The sequence below is a fragment of the Vespa mandarinia genome, chromosome 7 (genome assembly GCF_050613455.1).
Source record: "Vespa mandarinia isolate Hongniang chromosome 7, ASM5061345v1, whole genome shotgun sequence".
Taxonomy (NCBI): domain Eukaryota; kingdom Metazoa; phylum Arthropoda; class Insecta; order Hymenoptera; family Vespidae; genus Vespa; species Vespa mandarinia.
In genome coordinates, this window is record NC_140816.1 from 3,308,135 (window position 1) to 3,330,000 (window position 21,866).

The 21,866-nt window shown below is 32.1% G+C and overlaps 2 protein-coding genes across 2 annotated transcripts; both read left to right on the forward strand.

The window, feature by feature from the left end:
• Nucleotides 1–723: 723 nt before the first annotated feature.
• On the forward strand, nucleotides 724–8,208 carry Cat (catalase). Its single transcript, XM_035863920.2, has 8 exons — nucleotides 724–1,089; nucleotides 5,067–5,241; nucleotides 5,578–5,719; nucleotides 6,319–6,469; nucleotides 6,819–6,998; nucleotides 7,077–7,268; nucleotides 7,352–7,588; nucleotides 7,681–8,208. Exons 1-8 carry the CDS (start codon nucleotides 739–741, stop codon nucleotides 8,080–8,082), a joined length of 1,830 nt encoding a protein of 609 aa, XP_035719813.2. The 5' UTR covers nucleotides 724–738; the 3' UTR covers nucleotides 8,083–8,208.
• A 10,093-nt stretch (nucleotides 8,209–18,301) lies between these two features.
• LOC118440628 (uncharacterized) lies at nucleotides 18,302–20,273 on the forward strand. Its single transcript, XM_035863942.2, has 2 exons — nucleotides 18,302–19,198; nucleotides 19,273–20,273. Exons 1-2 carry the CDS (start codon nucleotides 19,190–19,192, stop codon nucleotides 20,197–20,199), a joined length of 936 nt encoding a protein of 311 aa, XP_035719835.1. The 5' UTR covers nucleotides 18,302–19,189; the 3' UTR covers nucleotides 20,200–20,273.
• The last annotated feature ends 1,593 nt before the right edge of the window (nucleotides 20,274–21,866 follow it).

The window sequence follows — 21,866 nt, forward strand, 5'->3', positions numbered from 1 at the left end:
AAGATAATACGTATTTGATATATTACCAAGTGGTTAAAAGCTCTAAAAGAAAAAAAAAACAATAAATAAAATCGTGATAACCGCATTGATAACATTCTATATGGATTATATATAATTATATAGATCGTGTATGAGAGTAAGGAATTATATAAATTCTTTATTATTGATTCGTAAATTTCATTTTTTTCTAATCAAATCCAATTTGCAAACTTATTTATATTTATTTATATCAATATCATCGAATAATTGATTTCAATTATTATCAAAAAATCTTTTCTAGTCTTTCTCTCTCTCTTTCTCTCTCTCTCTTTTTTTTTCTCTCACCGGATTAACTTATATCTTCGTATCTTCATCGAATTTTGAATTGATTCGCAATTTTTTGAATATTTGAAATAAATATTATCGGAATGATCGAGTAAATTTTTCATTTTCAGCAGCCTTCGAAATAAAACGAAAAACATAATAACGAAAACTGAAAGATTCGTCCTCGATTGTAGGGGCAAAAAACAAAAAAAAAAAAGAAAAAGGAAAAGAAAAAGGGGAGAGGAAAAACCGGGGAAAAAAAAATTTAATCTGAAAGAACGCTCCAACGAAAGAAAAAAGATGGAGACACGGTCGAATGCCGTCGAAAAAATCGTAACAAAACGAAGAAGGATGGCGTGATTATTGAAACAAAAAAAAAGGAAAAAGACAAAGATAGAGAAAAAGATTAAGCAAAAAGAAAAATTAATTGACCGAATGCTAAATAATAACTTTGTATCATTCGTTCGCGCCCTCCCGAGAATATGTTGCGTGTTATGGCGTCAGGTTGCTCCCTCATTTTTCTACCAATCGCGTGGCGACGTAGGTGATAAAAACACGTTGTCATCGTTGCCAGTCAGTTTTCGTTCTTGGTATCGCGAAGAACGTTGGTCGTTCGGTAATACGTTTCTCACTAGAAAACAATTTTGCATTACAACATCACTTGAACGATCTCATCGATATTATACAACCGATAAATCCTGCGAAGATTCGAAGGACGATAAAATGGAAGCCAAGAAAAGAGATCCTGCTTCGGAACAACTCAATAATTATAAGAAAAATTTAAAGGTACCATGCTAAATGAATTCAAATTTTCACTCTTCGATCTATAAAAAATGTATCCTCTTCATGATCATTAAGTTGTTCTTTTCTACAATTTTTATTTTCTTTGTCTTTCAGATATGACCTCCATTTTTCCTAACGTCTAGTTTCTTAGCGTCTCTCTCTCTCTTTCTCTCTCTATATATATATATATATCTCTTTCTCTTTCTCTCACTCTCACTCTCACTCTTTCTTCTTACTTTCTTTATTTTCCCTTCCACTTCTTTTTCTTTTTTTTTTCTTCTCATCTCTCTTTTACGTTTCGTAAGATTTACTCCATCTCGTTGGACTAATGAATACTTGTTATATTGTATAATATATGTATGTACATATGTATATATATATATATATAACATACATATATATGTACATACATATATTATACAATATACAATATATATAAATGTATATATATATACATATGCGATATGTCACGATAAAAAGAGAAAATTAGAACTTGGACGATTCCGTGTAGGACGTCGAATAGATACATACGACTACGTCTACGATTTAGTTCACGTTAATACATATAGATATATTATTACATCTTGCATCGCACACACTGATGTTTATTTACTTTGTTTATATTTATTTACTTCCGCGTTGGACATAATATCTTTTATGAATTTGTTCGATCTTAGAAATGCACCGCGGTAATTGCACGTGTAATCGAATAAAATTGAAATTATTTGTAGATTTTGTTTGCATTTAACACGTATCTTGTTATAAATTAAAAATTATACAATTATTCAATTGATCGGTTCAACTGATAACATGAATGAACATACTTGTTCACATTTATTTTCATCGTCATATAAAACGTGAATATTTGAAAAAGCCTTTAAATAATTTTCTTTAAGATAATGACTTCTTTTTAACTCTCTTCACCATATCAGTAATATTAGAGTATTTTTTCATATCTAAAAATAGAACAAAAGAAAGAGAGTTACGTATGTATATGAATGGGTGTATATGCTATATACATATTTATGACACGACAATTTAATTAAATAATAAATGTATTTATCGTATTTAATTAGGACCATCATCAATTGAAAAAAAATAATTAGCAATATTTGTTGGTATATAATTTCTTTAAGTAACTTTTTTTTTTTTCTTTCTTTCAAATATATGATAAATTTCTTAAAAACACTATACTTATATGAGATAAAAAAGAATCGATAATACTTCATAAATCTACTTTGTGTACAAAAAAATATCTCTTTGCTAAGTTATGCATTATGTTTCGTATTTTTTTAATTTTTGTAACATAGAAAGAATAAAAGAGAGAGAGAGAAAGAGAAGAGAGAGAGAGAGAGAGAAAGAGAGAGAGAGGGAGAGAGAGAGAGAGAGAGAGAGAGAGAGAGAGAGAGAGAGAGAGAGAGAGAGAGAGAGATTAAAATTCACAGTAAATCAGAAAATTATTGTACAGACGTAAAATCTTTTGTAGTAAATATTTCTCCATAATCTAGTTTAAACATATTTCCTAATACAATTATTACGTATGCAAATATTATGTATTATATTTTAGTTTTATGTTAATTATGTTACGTCACGTATGCAGATAAAAATTAATGATATGAAAATTGTTCACGACTTCCCTATTTTTCTTTATTTCCTTTTTTGAAAAATTCCATTTTAATAAAACTGAAACGATAATAATAGTTTTTTTCTTTTTCTTCTTCTTTTTTTTTTTTTTTTTTTTTTTTTCTAAGGAAGAAAAATGTAGCTGACTGTTTTTTATCGATCGAAAATATGAATGTATGTATGTGTTCTATACGTATACATATGTATATTGAATAAACGAACATAAATAAATAAATACATAAATTCGAACTCTCACAACAACGGACGTTGAATTTTTATCTAATTGTTATATCGCATGAAATATTATGTCAGAAGTAGAAAAGGGAAGGAAAGTAAAAAAGAAAACGAAAGAAAAAAAAAGAAAAAAAGAAATAGAACAAAAAGCAGAAGGAAAAAAACGATTGCGATTATTACATTCGAAGTGAGAAGTATGTTGCCATGCGAGAGAACGGAATATCTTTTTGAAAGTAAAAATGAATAAATAATATCGTTTCGTATCGCAGGGTGATCCGATAATCAAGAAAAAGGTTCATAGGAAAATAACATGAAAAGAAAATCAATAAAACTTAAGCGAGTGGATTATCGCGTTTTTTCTACCTCATAGTTAGTTTTAACAGATAATATTGATTCGAAATAACTTTGTTTATTTACGTAATAAATTTTATGCAAATGTTGCTAACATATTCCAACAATTTATGTTTATATGTATCTATGTACTTTATAGATATACACATCTATCTGTGTGTATACGTGTATACACACACACACACACTCACGCATGTGTATACGTGTATATATATTGAATGTAAGTTCGAGCACTCACAAGTATGCTTTGACGGACTTTGTATCTTTATCTATTTACATATATATATATATATGTATATTTATATGTTCGCATTTACAAATCACACTGTGTGAACATTATACATTATTTTAAGACCATATTTCGTTTTTACATATTGAGAAACTTTTAAAAATAATTGATTATGATGAATTTCACTGAAAGTTTCCGTCTATACGTTGCGTGATCGAGCACAAATATTACGTAGAAAATTTTGCAAATAATATGAGCTCAAATTAAACCATATGATTCATAATGATTATGGCAACGATGATGAAGAGATAGAGAATGTAAAGCTAACATCGTAATTTTCCTATTTATTTTCGTCATCGTTACTCGTTGCTACAGATAATAGATTTTCATGATACGCTATTTTTTTCTTTTTTCTTTTTTTTTTCTTTGTTCATTTCACTTAGGTCATTGCTTCATTATATGTCTATATATAAATAATTAGATTTTCTAGACAGATCTGCAATTGGTGTTAATGCAATTTTGTATTTCATTTATAATATGTAGAATAACGTTCTATATATTATTTACGAACTTGAGAAAAATACTTTTTTATCTAGCTTTATCGCTTACCTACTTAAAAATAAAATTCAACGATTTCATCGAAAAAAAAACTTTTATAAGATATCGATTATGAAAAATTAATAGAATCAATCGTGTAAAGTAGGATTTCTCTTATTTAATTTCATTTAAATTATCTATCTATTAGCATATTCTTTAAATAAACAGATGAAATAATATCGCAGATATGTGGGATGATAATCGGATGAAGTCAATTTTTAAATTGATTAGATAAAACTGTCATTCATAAAATATTTCTCTTACGAAATATATAATAAAATTTGCTATTTAAAGTAAAATTTAAGATACGTCCTTGATTTGTATGAATACATTTTTCATGTATATATAATCGATAGAAAAAGAATTATAAAAATCGAGGACGTTTTTTTTTCTAAATTCAACTAATTTTCTCTAAGCACTACGTAAAAAAAAATAGCCAAATAACATACTTCTTTATAAATAACAAGTGTATAATTAAATTAAAAAAAAAAAAAAAAAAAAAGTAAAGCATGTATTTTACGATTAATTAAATGTCCAAACTTTCTTCTTTTCTCTTCTCATTGCTTTTTTTTCTTTTTTTACGATCTTACGATTTCGAATCGTTTCTAACTTCCGTAGTTTATGATATTAAAGTATTCTTCTACGGAAATGCAGCGAGCATGTAATAATCCGTCTTTATACGCCAATGAACTAACATTTGTCAAATTTGTATTCAGCTTGTATAACTACAAGAGATAATTCATAAGAAAATTATACGAATGAGACATAAGAATATTTAAACGATACCATTCCATTGAGAAATTTTATATAATACAAATTGACATACTTATAAAATTCATATTATTAAAATATAATTATTTTGTTTGTTTGTTTGTTTGTTTGTTTGTTTGCTCGCTTGTTTGTTGTTCACTTATTTGTATCATTTTCTTTTTCTATCGAAAAAAAGGGTATACCAAGTCTATTATTAACCGGAAGTGGATCTATCATCGCCAACAAAACAGCTAGTCTTACGGCCGGACCACATGGGCCAATATTGTTGCAAGATTATGTTTATCTCGATGAGATGTCACATTTTACAAGAGAAAGAATTCCGGAACGTGTGGTGCACGCTAAAGGAGCCGGTGAGTTATATACTTCTCAAGGTTAATTAACGATTGGATTGATAAATCAAAAAAAAAAAAAAAACAATATATATATCTACAAAAAAATGAAAAAAAAATTTTTTAAATCAACGAAGAAAGAAAAAGTATAACACATAAACTAAAATAATAACGTTCAGGTTGATTAAAACAATGGAAAATATTAATGTAATTGTTTAATCATTTTCTCCTATAATCATTTGTTATATAAATAGTATTTCAATAACGAATGAATTAATCGTTGAAGTTGATTCGTTTAAAAATATGAAATATATTAGAAACGTATCGATCGAAGTATAAATTGTATTCTTTTTTAAGGCGCTTACGGATATTTCGAAGTAACACACAATATAACGAAATATTGCAAAGCAAAAATGTTTTCCGTGATTGGAGAGAGAATACCGATTGTCGTGAGATTTTCTACCGTAGGTGGGGAAAGTGGTTCGGCTGACACGGTCAGGTAAATGCACACGCTACTATTGTTAAGATCAAATATAAAAACCAAATGTTATATCCAATAAAATTAACAATGTGTAATTGAGAAATACATATAAAGTTTTTCTTTTCTTTTTCTTTTTCTTTTTTGTTTTGGAAAGAAAAAAAACATGAGAGAACAATCCATGAGAAAATTTCTTAAGGCCTTCCCACGGATATATCGAAAGATAACAATGTTAATCATCAAGTATAATAGATCGTTAAATTTAGTATTTATAATTCATCGTACATGTTTAAGAGTTCGCAAAAAAGAAAAATCATTATATATGGAACAAAGAATGTTAAATATATATATATATATAAATAATGATTCATGTAATTACAATATGACGCTATTAAATGATACTTTACTTTTTTTTTTTCTTGACATCGATAGAATCAACGATCTTGATCAGCGAGAACAATAGCAATCGTTATTAATTAATTTCTTTATTTTTTTTTTTTATTTTATTTATTTATTTTTTTTTTGTTTTTTTTTTGTTTTTTTTTTATTAACAGAAGTCGATTTGCTTCGAAGTAGTAAACGAACCTTCCTGTTTCATCGAACGTTTCTTTCGATTGCAGAGATCCACGTGGATTCGCAATTAAATTTTATACCGAAGAAGGTATATGGGATTTAGTTGGTAACAATACACCTATATTTTTTATCAAAGATCCTCTTTTTTTCCCGAGTTTTATCCATACACAGAAGAGAAATCCTGCGACCCATTTGAAGGTTTGTATCGAAGATTTGATATAAGATAATATTATTCAAGTCATTTTTGATCCATATAGTTGACCCGAACAGTTTCAATGATCCGTTCTGGATCAGTTTGAATCCAACATCATATTTAATCGAAAGAAATGTGAATAAAATGAACTAAAGATCGGAATTGTAACTTTTTTTTCGCTATTTCTTGTTTTCATTTTTTTTTTTGTCGAGGATAAATGATCCGATCGAACACGATAGGACATTTTTTTTTTCCTTTCTTCCTTGAATAATTTACTTTTTTATACGCACTGTTAAAACCATTAATATGCCGCGATGTGTTCTATTCTTTTATTTTTTTTTTTTCTTTTTCTAGGACTATGATATGTTCTGGGATTTTATTTCATTGAGACCAGAATCTACGCATCAGATTCTGTTCCTTTTTTCTGATCGTGGTATTCCGGATGGCTATCGTCACATGAATGGTTATGGATCGCATACGTTTAAAATGTTGAATGCTTACAATAATATGGTTTACTGTAAATTCCATTATAAGGTATTTTTTCTTTGAGTTATTACATTAACATTAGTTTCAATTAAAGATATGAAATACAAATTTTTTAATTACTTTCAGACAAATCAAGGAATTAAAAATCTTTCAGTCGATAAAGCGGCAGAATTAAGCTCGTCCGATCCGGATTATTCAATCAGAGATCTATACAATGCTATAGCTAAAGGACGTTATCCATCTTGGATGTTTTACATACAAGTGATGACCGAGGAACAAGCGAAGAATTTCAAATGGAATCCGTTTGATGTTACAAAAGTAATAATACTTTTCATTATCATTAAGAATTCGTTTATTATTTCGAACATATTATATTAACGAATGATATTCGATTAAAACAGATATGGCCTCACGACCAATATCCATTGATTCCTGTGGGTAAATTTGTATTAGATCGAAACCCAAATAATTATTTCTCTGATGTGGAACAGATAGCATTTGATCCGGCTCATTTGATACCTGGTATAGAACCAAGTCCAGATAAATTGTTGCAAGGTCGTCTTTTCGCTTATGGCGATACGCAAAGACATCGTCTAGGTCCGAATCATCTTCAATTGCCTATTAATTGTCCTTACAAGGTAATCATTTATAACGTTTTACGTGTTAATGTAAATTGTTTGCCTATTGATGTATAATTGAGAGATATACATATATCGTTTTCTATCTATAGAATATATCAACGATGAATTATCAGAAAGACGGCGCTATGGCTATAAACAATCAAGATGGTGCACCTAATTATTATCCCAATAGTTTCTCCGGACCAAAAGAGTGTCCCGCTCTACGTACACCGCCGATTAGCGTTAAAGGTGATATTGATCGTTACGAGCCAGTTGACGAAGACGATTTCGGACAAGCTACGTTATTCTGGAGGAACGTACTTGATGACGATGCTAAGTCCAGATTGGTAGAGAACCTAGCAAACCATTTAAAGAATGCTTCCTTGTTCATAGTCGAAAGAGCGGTGAAAAATTTCTCTCAAGTTGACATCGAATTGGGAAAGAAATTGACCAAAGCTTTACGCGAAGCTGGTGTACCGATAAACATATCTGAACAATCTGCTCGTCTGTAAAAATAATATTTTGCACAATTTTTTTCTACTTATTCAATAATTTTAAGGTTACTTTATACCTATATACTTATTAAGTATGTTTCGCTCAAAAAGCGAATAAATATATATTCTTATTTTTTCTCTCGATATATTGTTTTACATACAGGTATTTGATTTCTTTTTTCTTTTTTTATTCTTTAATTAAATAGATTGTCATATAAAACAATTAGTAAGAATGTATTCCTTTCAGATATTATATCCTGCAATCTCCGCACACTTCTATATCCATATGTAAAATGGGTTATATATTGATAGGCGCCTATTGATAGGCGACGTTATTTTCATGAGAACTAACTTATGATAAAAAAATATTTCCTCTCCATATCCTCCTCTCCTTTCTCTCTCTCTCTCTCTCTCTCTCTCTCTCTCTCTCTCTCTCTCTCTCTCTCTCTCTCTTTGAAAGAATAAACACGAAGATAAGAATGATAAAAAGAGAAAAAATACAATATTTCGATTAATCATATTCGATCAGTAAATATTATTTTACTGATACACAAGATCATGATTTCATCATATGACAACGCCTTCTTATCTCTTCACTAGTGATTATAACTGTCTCGTATATATGTATTACAAAATTATTGGATATTTAAGTATTATAATATAATTATAATGAGATAGATGATTTACATCATCTATCTCATTATGATATATGATTTACATCATTTATCTCATGTAATTTGAAGGTTTTAATAGCATTTGATATCTAATGTTATCATATTACGCGATCGTATTCTGAATATATGATCATATTTTAATCGTATTTTTAAAGATACATCAAATTTGCACATGTGAAAGAAATAAATTAAAGGGAAAATTGTGTATGACTTTAAGATTGAATAAGAGAAAATTTATTTATTCATAGCAAAAATCGAATAAAATTAGTTATAAAAATTAATATATCGACCAGTTTTATATAGACAATATTGACAAATAAAAGAAATAGAAGTATAGAAATACACATATATTACTTTTACTGTAATTGGAAATTTCGTTAATATCATTATTGAAAATCAATAGATTGAAAGCCATTTTAGTCTATACCTTTCTTTTGTTAAAATAACTTAAGGAAGGAAAGGTACCTGATATAGCTAATAATGACGTTAAAGTTATAAGAAATAATATTGTAAAACAATTTTTGTAATACATTGTATATTGTAACGCTTATTTCTCTAGTTCCTTCGAGAATTTTTGTATTTTATATCCGATATAGTTTTTAACCGTTAAGAAAATTTTATCGAACATTTGCAATAACAATAAAATAAATATTTTCTAATAAACAATGGATTAGTTTCAATTGATCTATAAAAATTGTTCTTACATATTTGTGTTATATTTATATAAAGATTTATCTACTTATTTACTGCGCCCAATGTTATTATATCGAGAAATTAGATTATGTAAAAGATTGAAAAAGACGTTCGTCTCACATTCCACAAATCTGTATGCATGTTATTAGTCAGATAAATCGACGATCACAAGAAACTAAGCGATACACATTCGTTTAGTTCGTCTATCGAATATTTGGAAGAGTTTCTTCTTTGGAATGATCGAAGGTAATCGATTACGATACCCTAAGTTCGAGGACGGGAAGAAAAGTTTCTGCGAATAGCCTCGTTTATTCGGACGAAACGATTTCGGCTTTTTCGAGTTAACCGATAGAACAACCCTGTCGGCATTTTTAGGGCTCACAGCAGGGTGTTAACTTTGAAGATACCGATGTCAATTTTAGGTCTGAAACTGATACTCGATACACATTCGCTTAGATGAAATCTTCTGATGTCTTGCCGAACTCAACTTCCGTTAAAATGATCTTTTTGTGTACCTACATATATGTTCTATTTAAAAAAATTATCAAAGGAGAACTGCGTGAAATGTGATAAAGTCGAAGTGTTTTGAAAAAGAGATCGTTGGCCTAACGAGGTTCTCTTTTTCTTTTTCTTTTTTTTTTTTTTTTTTTTTTCTTTTTTGAGTGGAAACCTTGGGTGGCTTTCTATTCCCACATTTTGAAGGGATACATTTCTCGGCGCTCGCTGCTTTTAATCATCGCATCGGTCGAAGGGCCTAACAGATTTTCTTCCCTATTGTTTCAAGCGAAGCGCCGAAATTCTTCTCTAAAGATAAAAGAATTGCTCCGGTGGGTTTGATGACGACGAATCAGTATCCTTGTGAAACTTATTAAAAAAGATTAAAAGAAATATTCTTGTGCATATGATCAAATTCAAATATAATTAGCGAGCTGTCATCCTTCAAAAAATACGATCGTGATATTTCGATCATTCGAAGATGAGATTAGCGTATTTTAAATTGGAAATATACTTTTTTTTTTTTTTTCTTTTTTTTTTTATACAAATATTCTAAAACGAATGATTAATTGATTAACGTTCAATGTCACGATCTTGCAAACGTTTTTATTTATTTTTTATTTTTTTTTTTTTGATTGGATATCGTTGCGATTTCTTGGAAAGTTCCAAAAAGTTATCGACGATCTTTGCAATAGCATTGATTTTTCTTAGAAGATATATTTCTTTGGACACCGCAAATGGCGGTGTATTGTGTGGTTTTATCTTTCAACAGGCTCGTTTGTACCATACGTATCCAGCAGAGACGTGAACGGTCCAATGTCAAAGACTACCGTATCTCCCATTCCGACACAAAGTCGGCCTTGGTCTTGTTCCAATTTCCATCGTGAACCTTTTTCATCTTCAAAGACTAATGAGTTGTCATCGAGTAGCCAATTTGTAAAACGAACGAAATTTTGCACGAATTCTAAGTAAGAGTAAGAGTGAGAATTAAATAAGTGCATATAGAAAAAGACAAGGAGTATAGACAAGTTCGATAATCGATATCTAAGCAAATCAATTGACAATTTTAATAAGATATGCCAATATTAGAAATATTATATATTATATGGATTTAAAAGAAAGTATGTATCAATTTATATCTTTTATAAAATGTTTTTTTTTCTTTCTTTCTTTCCTTTCTTTTTTTTTTCTTTTTTTCTTTTTTTTTTTTTTTTTCTTTTTTGGTCAAGAATATTTGAAATTTAATTTTTATTCTAATGGTATTAATTTCAAATCTTCCGATATTTAATTAGGTCAAAATTATTTATGGAAAATAAAAAAAAAGAAAGAAAGAAAAATGGGATTACAGCAACCGTATGACTATATGTTTATATCTATCATTTACGTTTATATCTATCATTTTATCGTCATATCTATACATTTATAATATTTGCCAGTAGCTGATACAATTACAAATACGAATTAATGTCTCTATTGAACCATAATATAATATACCTTAATAAATTATTATATCGTAATAAATTATATTGAATGTTGTTAAAGAGAAACAGATCCAATAAATCTTTCAAGTTTTAATAACTAATTATTTAAAAAACAGAATTTTTCTGTTAATTTAAATCTAGTGCATAGACATCATTAAAAATACAGATTTATTCATAATAAAATATTATTTATAATAAAACTATGATCTTTTTACGCGAGATATTTCTCACGATTGATGAATATCTTTACAACCTCGAAGAAAATTCTCGTTGTGTCCCTTTTTTAACTTTTGCTTTTTCTTCTCGATTTCTCTCTCTCTCTCTCTCTCTTTCTTTCTTTTCCTCTTTATCATTCACCACAGAGACGCAACAGGTCGCACTATGACAGGGGTGTCATTCTCTTCGAATAGAATCGGCATGGGGAGTAAAGCGTTCGGCTCGATTCTTCTTTCCCAAGAGCACAAATTTATGGATCTGGGATCGGCTTCTTTTTTTTCTTTCTTTCGTTTTCTTTCTTTTTTTTTTTTTTTTTTTTTTTTTTTGATGCAGGTACATATACCATCATTCTTTCTTTGCCTTTTACATTCGATACTCGCGCGACTCGCGAGTTTCTTCACGTAATATTTTTCGCGATTTATCGAACGATGGTCGGTTCTTCGACTTTGAAAATTCTCATCTCCATTTTTTTTCCTTACCTTTCTCTCTCTCTCTCTCTCTCTCTCTCTCTCTCTCTCTCTCTCTTTCTCAATCATTTACGTGTAACCGAGGATACTAGCGACCAGTTACGTATATCGATTACTATGCTAACAATCAACCGTTCCTTTCTTTGCAAACGATCTATAAAGAATGAATATCGGGCGCGACTTCGGTTCGTTCTTTTAAACGATCCGGAACGATCCCGCATCTTCTTCCTCGTCGAATGATTAATGAATCCTTTCTCGGTTGCTCATTTGTTTAAACTCACCGAGAAGGAAGGAATCACCGTGCTGTTCTATCATCATCATCATCATTATCATCATCATCATCGTCGTCGTCGTCGTCGTTGTCGTTGTCGCTGGTAATTCTATGTTGGATAATTCGAAAAATTCGTAGTAGTTTAGAAAAAAAGAAATAACAAAAACGAAAAAAAAAATACAAAGATAAATGAAAAGAAAGAAAAAAACAACGAATGAATAAACAAATAAAAACAAAAAAAAAGAAGAATCAAAAGGAAGAAAGAAAATTTCCAAGAATCCATTTTTTTTTCCGTATAAATACATTATTTATACGTTCCCCGATGATAAACAAACAAGTCAAGTTTATCTTCCGTCAATAATATATTTATGTCTAAACGCCATTCATTAATTATAGAAGGAATTACATAAATGTTAGAAGGAAAAGAAAAAAAAAAATATATACATAGGAAGTAGACCTCGCACGAAGTATTCCTCAACAGGCATTAACAAAATTTGACGTTGTACTCGGAGTACAAGATTCTCAGGCATTAATTGACAATAAATGCGGGCACTGATAAAGTCAAAAAAAAAAAAGAAAAGGTCCGACCTGCTGAAAGCTTTAGTTGAGAAAAACATTCAAGTGCAAACGGGTTAACTGACGTTAATCCCTTGTTTATACCATTGTAATCCCTGTAAACCGATTAGCATTAGGTAAACTCTTTAGTAAAGTCACTGTTAGAGATGCCTATCATAGACAGCTAATCTTCCTATTTCGATACGAACGATCGAGGATTGCCCTTTCAAAGTTCGTGGCCTTTTTTCGATCTTATAGAATCGAAATAAATGTTCAGGAACTTTGCGTTATGCCGATCATCGTGTGAAAACTACGAAGTCTCGGTCCATTAGCTCTACAAAGACTGGCCTTATTGTCGACAACATTGTCGAGAAATGTGGCCCTCTACTTTTTTCTTTTTTCTTTTTTTTTTCTCGACCTCGTCTCATCCTATCTTTCTATCTTCTCTCTCTTTCTCTCTTTCTCTCTTTCTCTCTCTCTCTCTCTCTCTCTCTCTTTCTAACTGTCTATTCTTCTACCTTCATCTTTTCTATCCGCGTTTTCTTCGAGAATGGTTCTCTCGCCTAGAAGAGAAAGAGAAAGATAGAGACAGAGATAGATATATAGATAGATAGATAGATAGATAGAAAGAGAGAGAGAGAGAGAAAAAGAGAGAGAGAGAGAGAGAGAGAGAAAGAGAAGAACACTGACCTGCTGATCCCGATGATGCACTGTTCGACCAGGTAAATCGCGTATAAAATTGGCCCACGGCCATGAGGGGAAAAGGTTTTGGACCGTAATGACGTTCGAAAGAGCAAAATCCCCGTCATCAGATCACTCCAACTTATGATACATTTCAAGCATGGTTTTACGCGTTTTTCCATTCGATGATAACGATTGACGGATGCTTTTAACGAAAATAAAGTCTATTTATTTATCTTAAACGATACTATTATTATTATTTCTTTGTAAATCGAGAAATATTTACAAATCGATCGATTAAGATTGGAAACGTTTTACAATAGTATTAGTCATCGTATATGATCGATTGAGCTAAGAGACTAGTTGATTAGCTTAGATTATTTCTGTTTTTTATTAGCGGACCGATCGACGATTTTTTTTTGTTTTTTTTTTATCTTTTGTCCGGCATAATAACGTGATTTGAAAAAAAAGAACGCAAGAAAAAAAAAATAAATAAATAAAAAACTTTAGAATGATCGTGATGAATTTTTTGTCAATCCTTTCGTGGACTTGTGTTCTCTTATGGAATTTTTGAGGTCACTTTTGGTCTCTTTTTCTTTTTTTTTTTTTTTTTTTTTAAATATAGACAATAATCACAATTTTCTTTCTTTCTCCTATATCTTTAAGAGAATTCAGCGAGTATCATAAAAAAAAAATGATATATATATATATATTTTAATAAAATATATATATTTTTATATTTTTATATATTTTTTATATATATTATATATTTTTTATATATATATATATTTTGTTTTTTCCATCAGAATCGAAGAACAATTTACGCTGATCACGTTTCATCGACGTAATTCAATATTGTGATTTAATATGATTCCCATTTCATGGATAAACATCTAAATTCTTAGCCGTGTAACTAATAATGATTAAAAGAGTCGATTAATTGCGAGACGAGGTGTTTCAAAGGCAACGTGTTTGGTTCACTCGTATACACGATAACATTAATATTTCAGCCGTTTCGAAACGAAGAGATTTCCAGCAAACTATAAAAATCTTTGAGTTACGGTGAACTCTCGGAAAGCGTCTCCTTTCTTTAGTTTAGTTTTTTCTTTTTCGTTTTTTTTTTCTTCTCTTTTTTTCATTTCTTCATTTTTTTTTTTCTTTTTTTTTTTCGGTAATATTGGTTTCTCCAAGGCAATATCTCTTATTTATGCGCACACGGTCTCCGTAGGTTCTACAAAAGAGTGCCGAAAGACTGTTACGGTCGGTGGAGAAATATATGTTACGACTAAACTTCCCCTCCCCCGCTTTCCGTTAATCTCTCCCTCTCTCTCTCTCTCTCTCTCTCTCTCTCTCTATCTATCTCTCTCCCTCTCTCTCTCTCTCTCTCTTTCTCTCTTCGTCTATCTCTATCTTTTCAAATCCAAAAAGCACTGTTCTCTCTTTCTCTCTCTCTCTCTCTCTCTCTCTCTCCCTTTTTCTTTTTTTCTTTTCTTCTTCTTCTTCTTCTTATTCTAAAAAGATATAGAAACTATTTATTTTTTTTTCCAAATTCTCTAATACTCTCGCAGATGAATTTATAGCGAGTGCGAAGAGTATTCGCATTTTTCTTTTTTTTTTTTTTTTTTTTTTCTTTTACGTAAATATAGCTTTTTAACAGCGTACTAAGCATTCCAATTAATTATCCTTATCATCATTTCGAATTCCAAGATCATTTTGGAATAATCTTAGAGATATAGAGAAAATACGAATGGCTCGAAATTCACGGCATCTACCTGGTCAAGCTATCTCGCGGTGAATTGAAAAAGGAGAAAAAGAAAAAAAGAAGAAGGAAAGAAAAAAAGAAAGAAATACGAAATGACACGTATAAGGCAAGAAGAAGATCCCATTGAACTCACGAATACCTTAAAAATGTACGAGAGACGAGAACGCGTGACACTTTCATTAACACCGTTGGAAAAGTCGGCGAATACACGAAGGAAAGCCTGTCGATTTCTTTCGCGTCGTAGAAGAAACGTCAGGATCCTGACCTGAGACGACTTACGATTTGCGTCGGTTCAACGGACCTGAATATATTCCAAAAACCTCGGGGTTCTTTCAAGGGTGTACCAAAATCGTCGGGAAACTTGGAAAATGCGTTTTTGGGCTTCCCCCCCCCCCCATGGTTATTTTTCTGATTTGCCATGTCGACGAGAAAACACCTGTGTGAAACAAAGACGTGAAATTTTCGAACGAACAATATCTTTTATCATCGGCAAATATTCATTTTTATTTAAAATTAATAAATTTATTAATTCTATAATTGATCATCACTATCTATTATATAATATCGAAGATATTATATACATAGCTGGTTTATTCTCAAATCTTGTTATAGGAGTAGTGTTTACTAACGCTAACAATTTACTCTAAGTCTTAGACACTAAGCGGCTTATTAGGGAACAATGCATCTCTCGAGAGTTAAGGAAAACTCAAAAGAAAAAGAGTTATCTTTTTAAAAGAGTTAAGGAGGAATGGTGCCTTCTTTACACCCATCTCATTCTTCTGAAAGCAAAAGATTTACGACGACATTGGAATGGAAAGAACCTTGCCATTGCTAGTAAACCGCTTGAGAGAAAAAGATGATGATGAAGAAGAGAAAGAAGAGGAAGAAGAAGAAGAAGAAAGAGAGAGAGAGAGAGAGAGAGAGAGAAAAAAAAGAAAAGTAAAGGAAAAAAGAAAAAGTCGAAGTAGAAGTAGTAGAAGTAATAGAAGAACAAGAAGAAGAAGAAGAAGAAGAGACATGTGTCGCGCATCAGTGGTCATCCTTTCTTTCCTATTTCCAATGAATTCACGACAAACAAGAGAGAAATCTGTTCCCATGAGAGAATTTACTCATTGCTATCTTGGACGTTTAACGAAAGAACGTCCAGGAATATTCTTTACAACGATGATCGATGACTTGGCTAGCAGAGGATTGCTTTTCTCAATGCGCACGTGACGTCGCCTAAAGGAAGTTGATAATCGTTTTCCTGTATGCGATTGACTTACGACAAACTCGTTTCTATTGCCTCATATATAATAAACATTTCCAAGGAATATATATATATATATAAGCTAAGTTACGAGAACGAATCGGGATGAACGTGATGTCATGTTAACTCTTCTTTTATCATTTGACATAAGAAAGATTAGATTTGGTCTGTCAAAGAAGATAATAAGCATCCGTTGTAAAGATACAACGAGACCTGTCAATCGTTATCGTGATAACTGACCAATGTAAAAAGCTGTGCAAACAAGATATCTCGACTTGATGTTTTAATGATAATTAATAACAATGTTCACAAATGTATTATGTTTTATAGATGATTATTATAAAATAATAAGAAGGATCCGTTGAGACGAAAAAACGTATCGATGATTGATCGATGGATCACATTAGTGAAAATAATGAGTGAACGATAAAATCATTCACGGTAATGTTCTTTCACTTTGATAAACTATGATAATTCATATAACGTTTTCGTTCCATTGTCATCAACTCTAATAATGTATAACTATTAATACATTTTACATTGCATATACATTGTCTACCGGCTGTCGTCAATCTTCTGCGGATCGGTAGCACAAAAATGTCGTCACTTCGGCTACGTCAATGATCGTTTTACAGACAAACCATAAAGCGATACTTTGTCCACACTGTTGGAGATTTCTAACTGGAAGAAAGAAGCAAGCATTGTGTGAAACTGCCTTTAGAAAGGATGAACCAAAAATGGTTTATAGATTTATGGCACGTTATATATTCACAAAGAGTATCGTATTGGTACAATCGTTGGCATCTTTTCTTACACGATAACACCCCAATCAACCCCCTTGAGAAAAATTGCTCATCGTTATCACATTCTTCATTCTTTGATATCCTTACATTTCGAATATCTATCCTTATTCGAAATAAAGGAAAATAAGAAATCTTCAAGGAATGAAAAAATTCGAAGAAATTCAAAAATTTCATTTTTCTTTCTTTATTTATAAAAATCAAAACTGTTTAGTGACCAATGTTATCGTCGGCAAACGAAAAGATTAATGAAATCGAAATAAAAGCAGTTAGCTCGCAACAAGTCATTTTTTTCTTCTTCTTTTTTTTTCTCTTACCAAAAATATAACCCGAAATTTAATGAATTCCAATTTGTCTTCCGATGTGAGTACTAATCTTTGAGGAGAAAAAAAAAAGAGAAAAAAGAAAAAAGAAAAAAGAAAAAGAAGAAGAAGAAGAAGAAGAAGAAGAAGAAGAAGAAGAAGAAGAAAATAAAGAAAAAGCTTACGATATCGGTAAAGTCGTGTTCTACCCTTTCTCACTGTCTCGAAGAAAGAAAGGAAAGATTCTCCTTAGGAAGAAGAAGGGAGGTAAGATCCATAGAAGCTTTCCACAGTGGCATGCACAGGGCATGAGGCAGCCCCCGAGGGATGACCACAAAAGGCGTGCAGCCTCGATCCTCGATCCTCGGAAGCCAGGGTTGATTTATGTGTTAATGGTGGGGAGAACGCTTGCGCACTAAGGTCCCTCGAAGAAGAGTAGGATCCAGTTGGGTCTATCCCCACCTCTCGTTCTCGCAGGACTCTCTCGAAGCATTCAGCCGCCTCCTCTATCTTTCTCGGTTCCTTGTCCACACGGTTATTAAAACCGAGGCGACACGCTCGGCAACCAGCAATTATCTGGCAAACGTTCGGTCATCGCGCAGGCACGAAAAGTCCTCCGGCAGTTCGACGACGACGACAACGACGACGACGACGACGACGGCGACGACGACGACGACGACGACGACGACGACGACCGCATTTCGTGTTTACTTCCATTACTACTTTTCTCCCACCCTCCCCCTTCCAACCACCCGCTCTCTTCTTGTTACTACTTCTTCACTCTTTTTCTCATCAACGTGTTTTCTCATCTTCGATTTTATCCACTTCATTCTCCTCCTCCTCCTCCTTCTTCTCCTCCTTCTTCTCCTCCTTCTCCTTCGTTTCCTCCTTTTCCTTCGTCTTCGTTTCTTCGTTCATGCAAAGAAAAAAGAAAAAGAAAAAAAAAGGAAGGAAAAAAATAAATAAAAACGAGGAAAGAGAAAAGAAGCTAAAAAAAGAAAAAAGAAAAAAAAAAGAAAAAAAGATAAATAAAAAGGAAATATAAAAAAAAAAAAATAGAAATACAAGAAAGAGAAAGAAATAAAGCAACGCTGTTAAAAGAATTAAGACGCGAACCCCACCGATTGGATTACTAAGCGAAGAATTTTGGATTATCATCATCGTCATCATCATCATCATCATCATCTCGAAGAAGAAGAAGAAGAAGGAGAAGAAGAAGAAGAAGAAGAAGAAGAAGGAGAAGAAGAAGAAGAAGAAAAAGACGAGAAAGAACAAGAAAACTGAAAGTGCTTATTATTAAAACAGTGAAACTGTGATAATATAAAGTGATGCAGTACCAAAAGGTTCATTATGAAATTTTGTTGGTGTTGACAGGAGAGGAATATCTATTTGTGGATCGGTTGTGAGATTTGATATTCCCGTCAACTAAAGATTTGAAAAAATTTGTTCCGGTCGGGAGGAAGGAGGAAACGACGAGGAATGTTTAATGTAAATATTCCGAACTTGTTTGTCTAACATAATTAACGATATTCGAATATTTTGACTTTTTTTTTTCTATACAGATGTGCGTGTCAACGATGTCACCGATGCCTGGCATGACGGCGTCAACTCTTCCGATATCGATGCATCAACATTCGTCAATGGATTATAACGGTGCAGGGATGCACTATCAATCGTATAATCCTTCACAGAATAGTCATCATCCTCTTCAGAGTGGGCAATCGAGCTACTGGTTTCCCATCGTGACGACTCATGTTCAGATGACGGAGAGCCTGACGCCACCGGTTTATACAATGCCTTCGAGTGCAGTTTCGTGGACTGCTCAAACTCATTCGGCGTGTAATCACTCAATGAGCCATTCAGCGAGTCATCAGTTGACAACGATCCAGCACTACACTATGTCACCTGCCCCATCAGATTTACAACCCTGTTTGGAAGAACTTGGTTCTCCTTATCAATGGCCTTTGACATCGTCAGCTGAACATCATACATTAGGAAACGATTCATCGATCGATTCAACCGGTAAAACCGGATCGGGTAGAAAATGTACAAGATGCCGTTGTCCAAATTGTCAAATTGATGGCGGCGGTCAACTTGGATTAGATGGCAAACGGCAACATGTTTGTCATGTACCAGGTTGTGGAAAGGTATATGGAAAAACTTCGCATCTTAAAGCCCATCTCAGATGGCATACAGGAGAAAGGCCATTCATTTGTAATTGGCTTTTTTGTGGAAAAAAATTTACGAGGAGCGACGAGCTTCAACGTCATCTTCGTACGCATACCGGTGAGAAAAGATTTGCTTGTTCTGAATGTGGAAAAAGATTCATGAGAAGTGATCACTTGACGAAACATGCAAAGACACATGAAAATCAAAAAAGAAAAAACACATCGGGGAGAAAGCATTCAAACAAGGAGAACTCCATACCAATGAGTACTATTGATAATTCTTACTCCACGCTTGGACATTATTCGATGCAGCTCGTTTGAAGAGTTTACACGAATGGCGAGATATCTGACGAGTCAATAACTATTTTACGAACGTATTCATATCAAGTATTATAGTCTTACGATTCTGTCTAATACTTTTAGTTCTTCAATACTTTAATCCTATATATATATATATATATATATATATATATATATATATATATATATATGTAATATATATGTATATACATATGTAGGATTCGTAAAAAAAGTTGGTCCGTCGGATAGTTTGGAACTTGGAGATTTGAATTTGGATCTTTCACTTTCTGAACGATTGTTCTGCCGATTAAGTTATCCAGGAACATTTTGAATCAACCTCTTCACGAACGTCTATTTGTTGTTCGCTTCCAAATGTATAAACATTGCATATAAATCTAGACAAATTTTGTTTGATTGACAAAAATATAATATAACATGAATTAATGTTATAATTATAGCAGAATTACTGTCATAGCAGAGCTGAAAAGAAATCCTATGGAAGGAATGCGAATCTGATTGGTAAAAATAGAAAGAGATACCTTCTAATCACAATTTTCATTTTCAGCTCTATCAAAGACAGTAATTTAATTAGACCGAGAAGCGATTGTGACGTAGACAATGAATAAGATGTTGTATCAAGAATAAATAAGGCGATTAATAAATTTAAACAAATCAAATCAAAACATTGACGTAATCCCTGTATCACAGGGAGATAATGAAACAATTCTTCTCGTTATTTCTTATATGAACTTTAAATACGAGAATCCTACTACTACGTTTGAAAACGTAACGTAGTAGTCAAATAATAGGGATCACGGGAAGAATATCGAAGGTGCCGATGGGATAGGTGCCCAGAGTAAACCCGCCCCCCCGCCTCTTAATTTTATATCGTCTCGCAAAGACTACTTTCCACCTCTTATAATATTGGGGGGACCGGAAAGTAATGTCGTTTCTGCGCATGTCGATATTTGATTGTGATTAAAAATAAAAACTTGTTAAAAATTTATTCGTTTGAATTTAATTTAAGAAAGCGACATTACTTTCCGATCCACCTAATACATATAATTAATTTATACATTACGTCAAGTAAAGGGTGGATGAATAGGGGGTTGGGAGGATTATATTAGTTTCTTTTAGCAAGTATTCAACAATCGAGTATATTTTATTGATATAGATAACGGATAATTTAAAATTCCACGAAGATATTCTCCTATAGGGTTGTATCCACTAAGGGGTGGTACCGTGAAAATTCACATAATAACAAAGCATCCCTTCGTTTCAGGTTCTCTCTCTCTCTCTCTCTCTCCCTCTCTCTCTCTCTCTCTCTCTCTCTCTCTCACTTTCCTTGGTATCTTCCTGTCACACAATATGTTCTTCTCGTTCCTCCATTTGAGGGGTACAATGACGAAGCGCAAATACTTCTAAGAGACCCTACGGATCTCTCCGATGATTTTCTACCTGGCAGGTGTCGTGACCCCAGCATGCACCAGAAAAAAAAAGAACAAATTCAGGGAGAGACGGATCACTTCGAAGGACATTTCAAAAACCTCTAGTCTCCATCGCTCTCCTTCTTTCTCTCTCTCTCTCTCTCTCTCTCTCTCTCTCTCTCTTTCTCTCTCTCTCTCTTTCTCTTTCACACACACACACAGAGAGACACAGACACAGCAAATACATAAACACTCTTACTT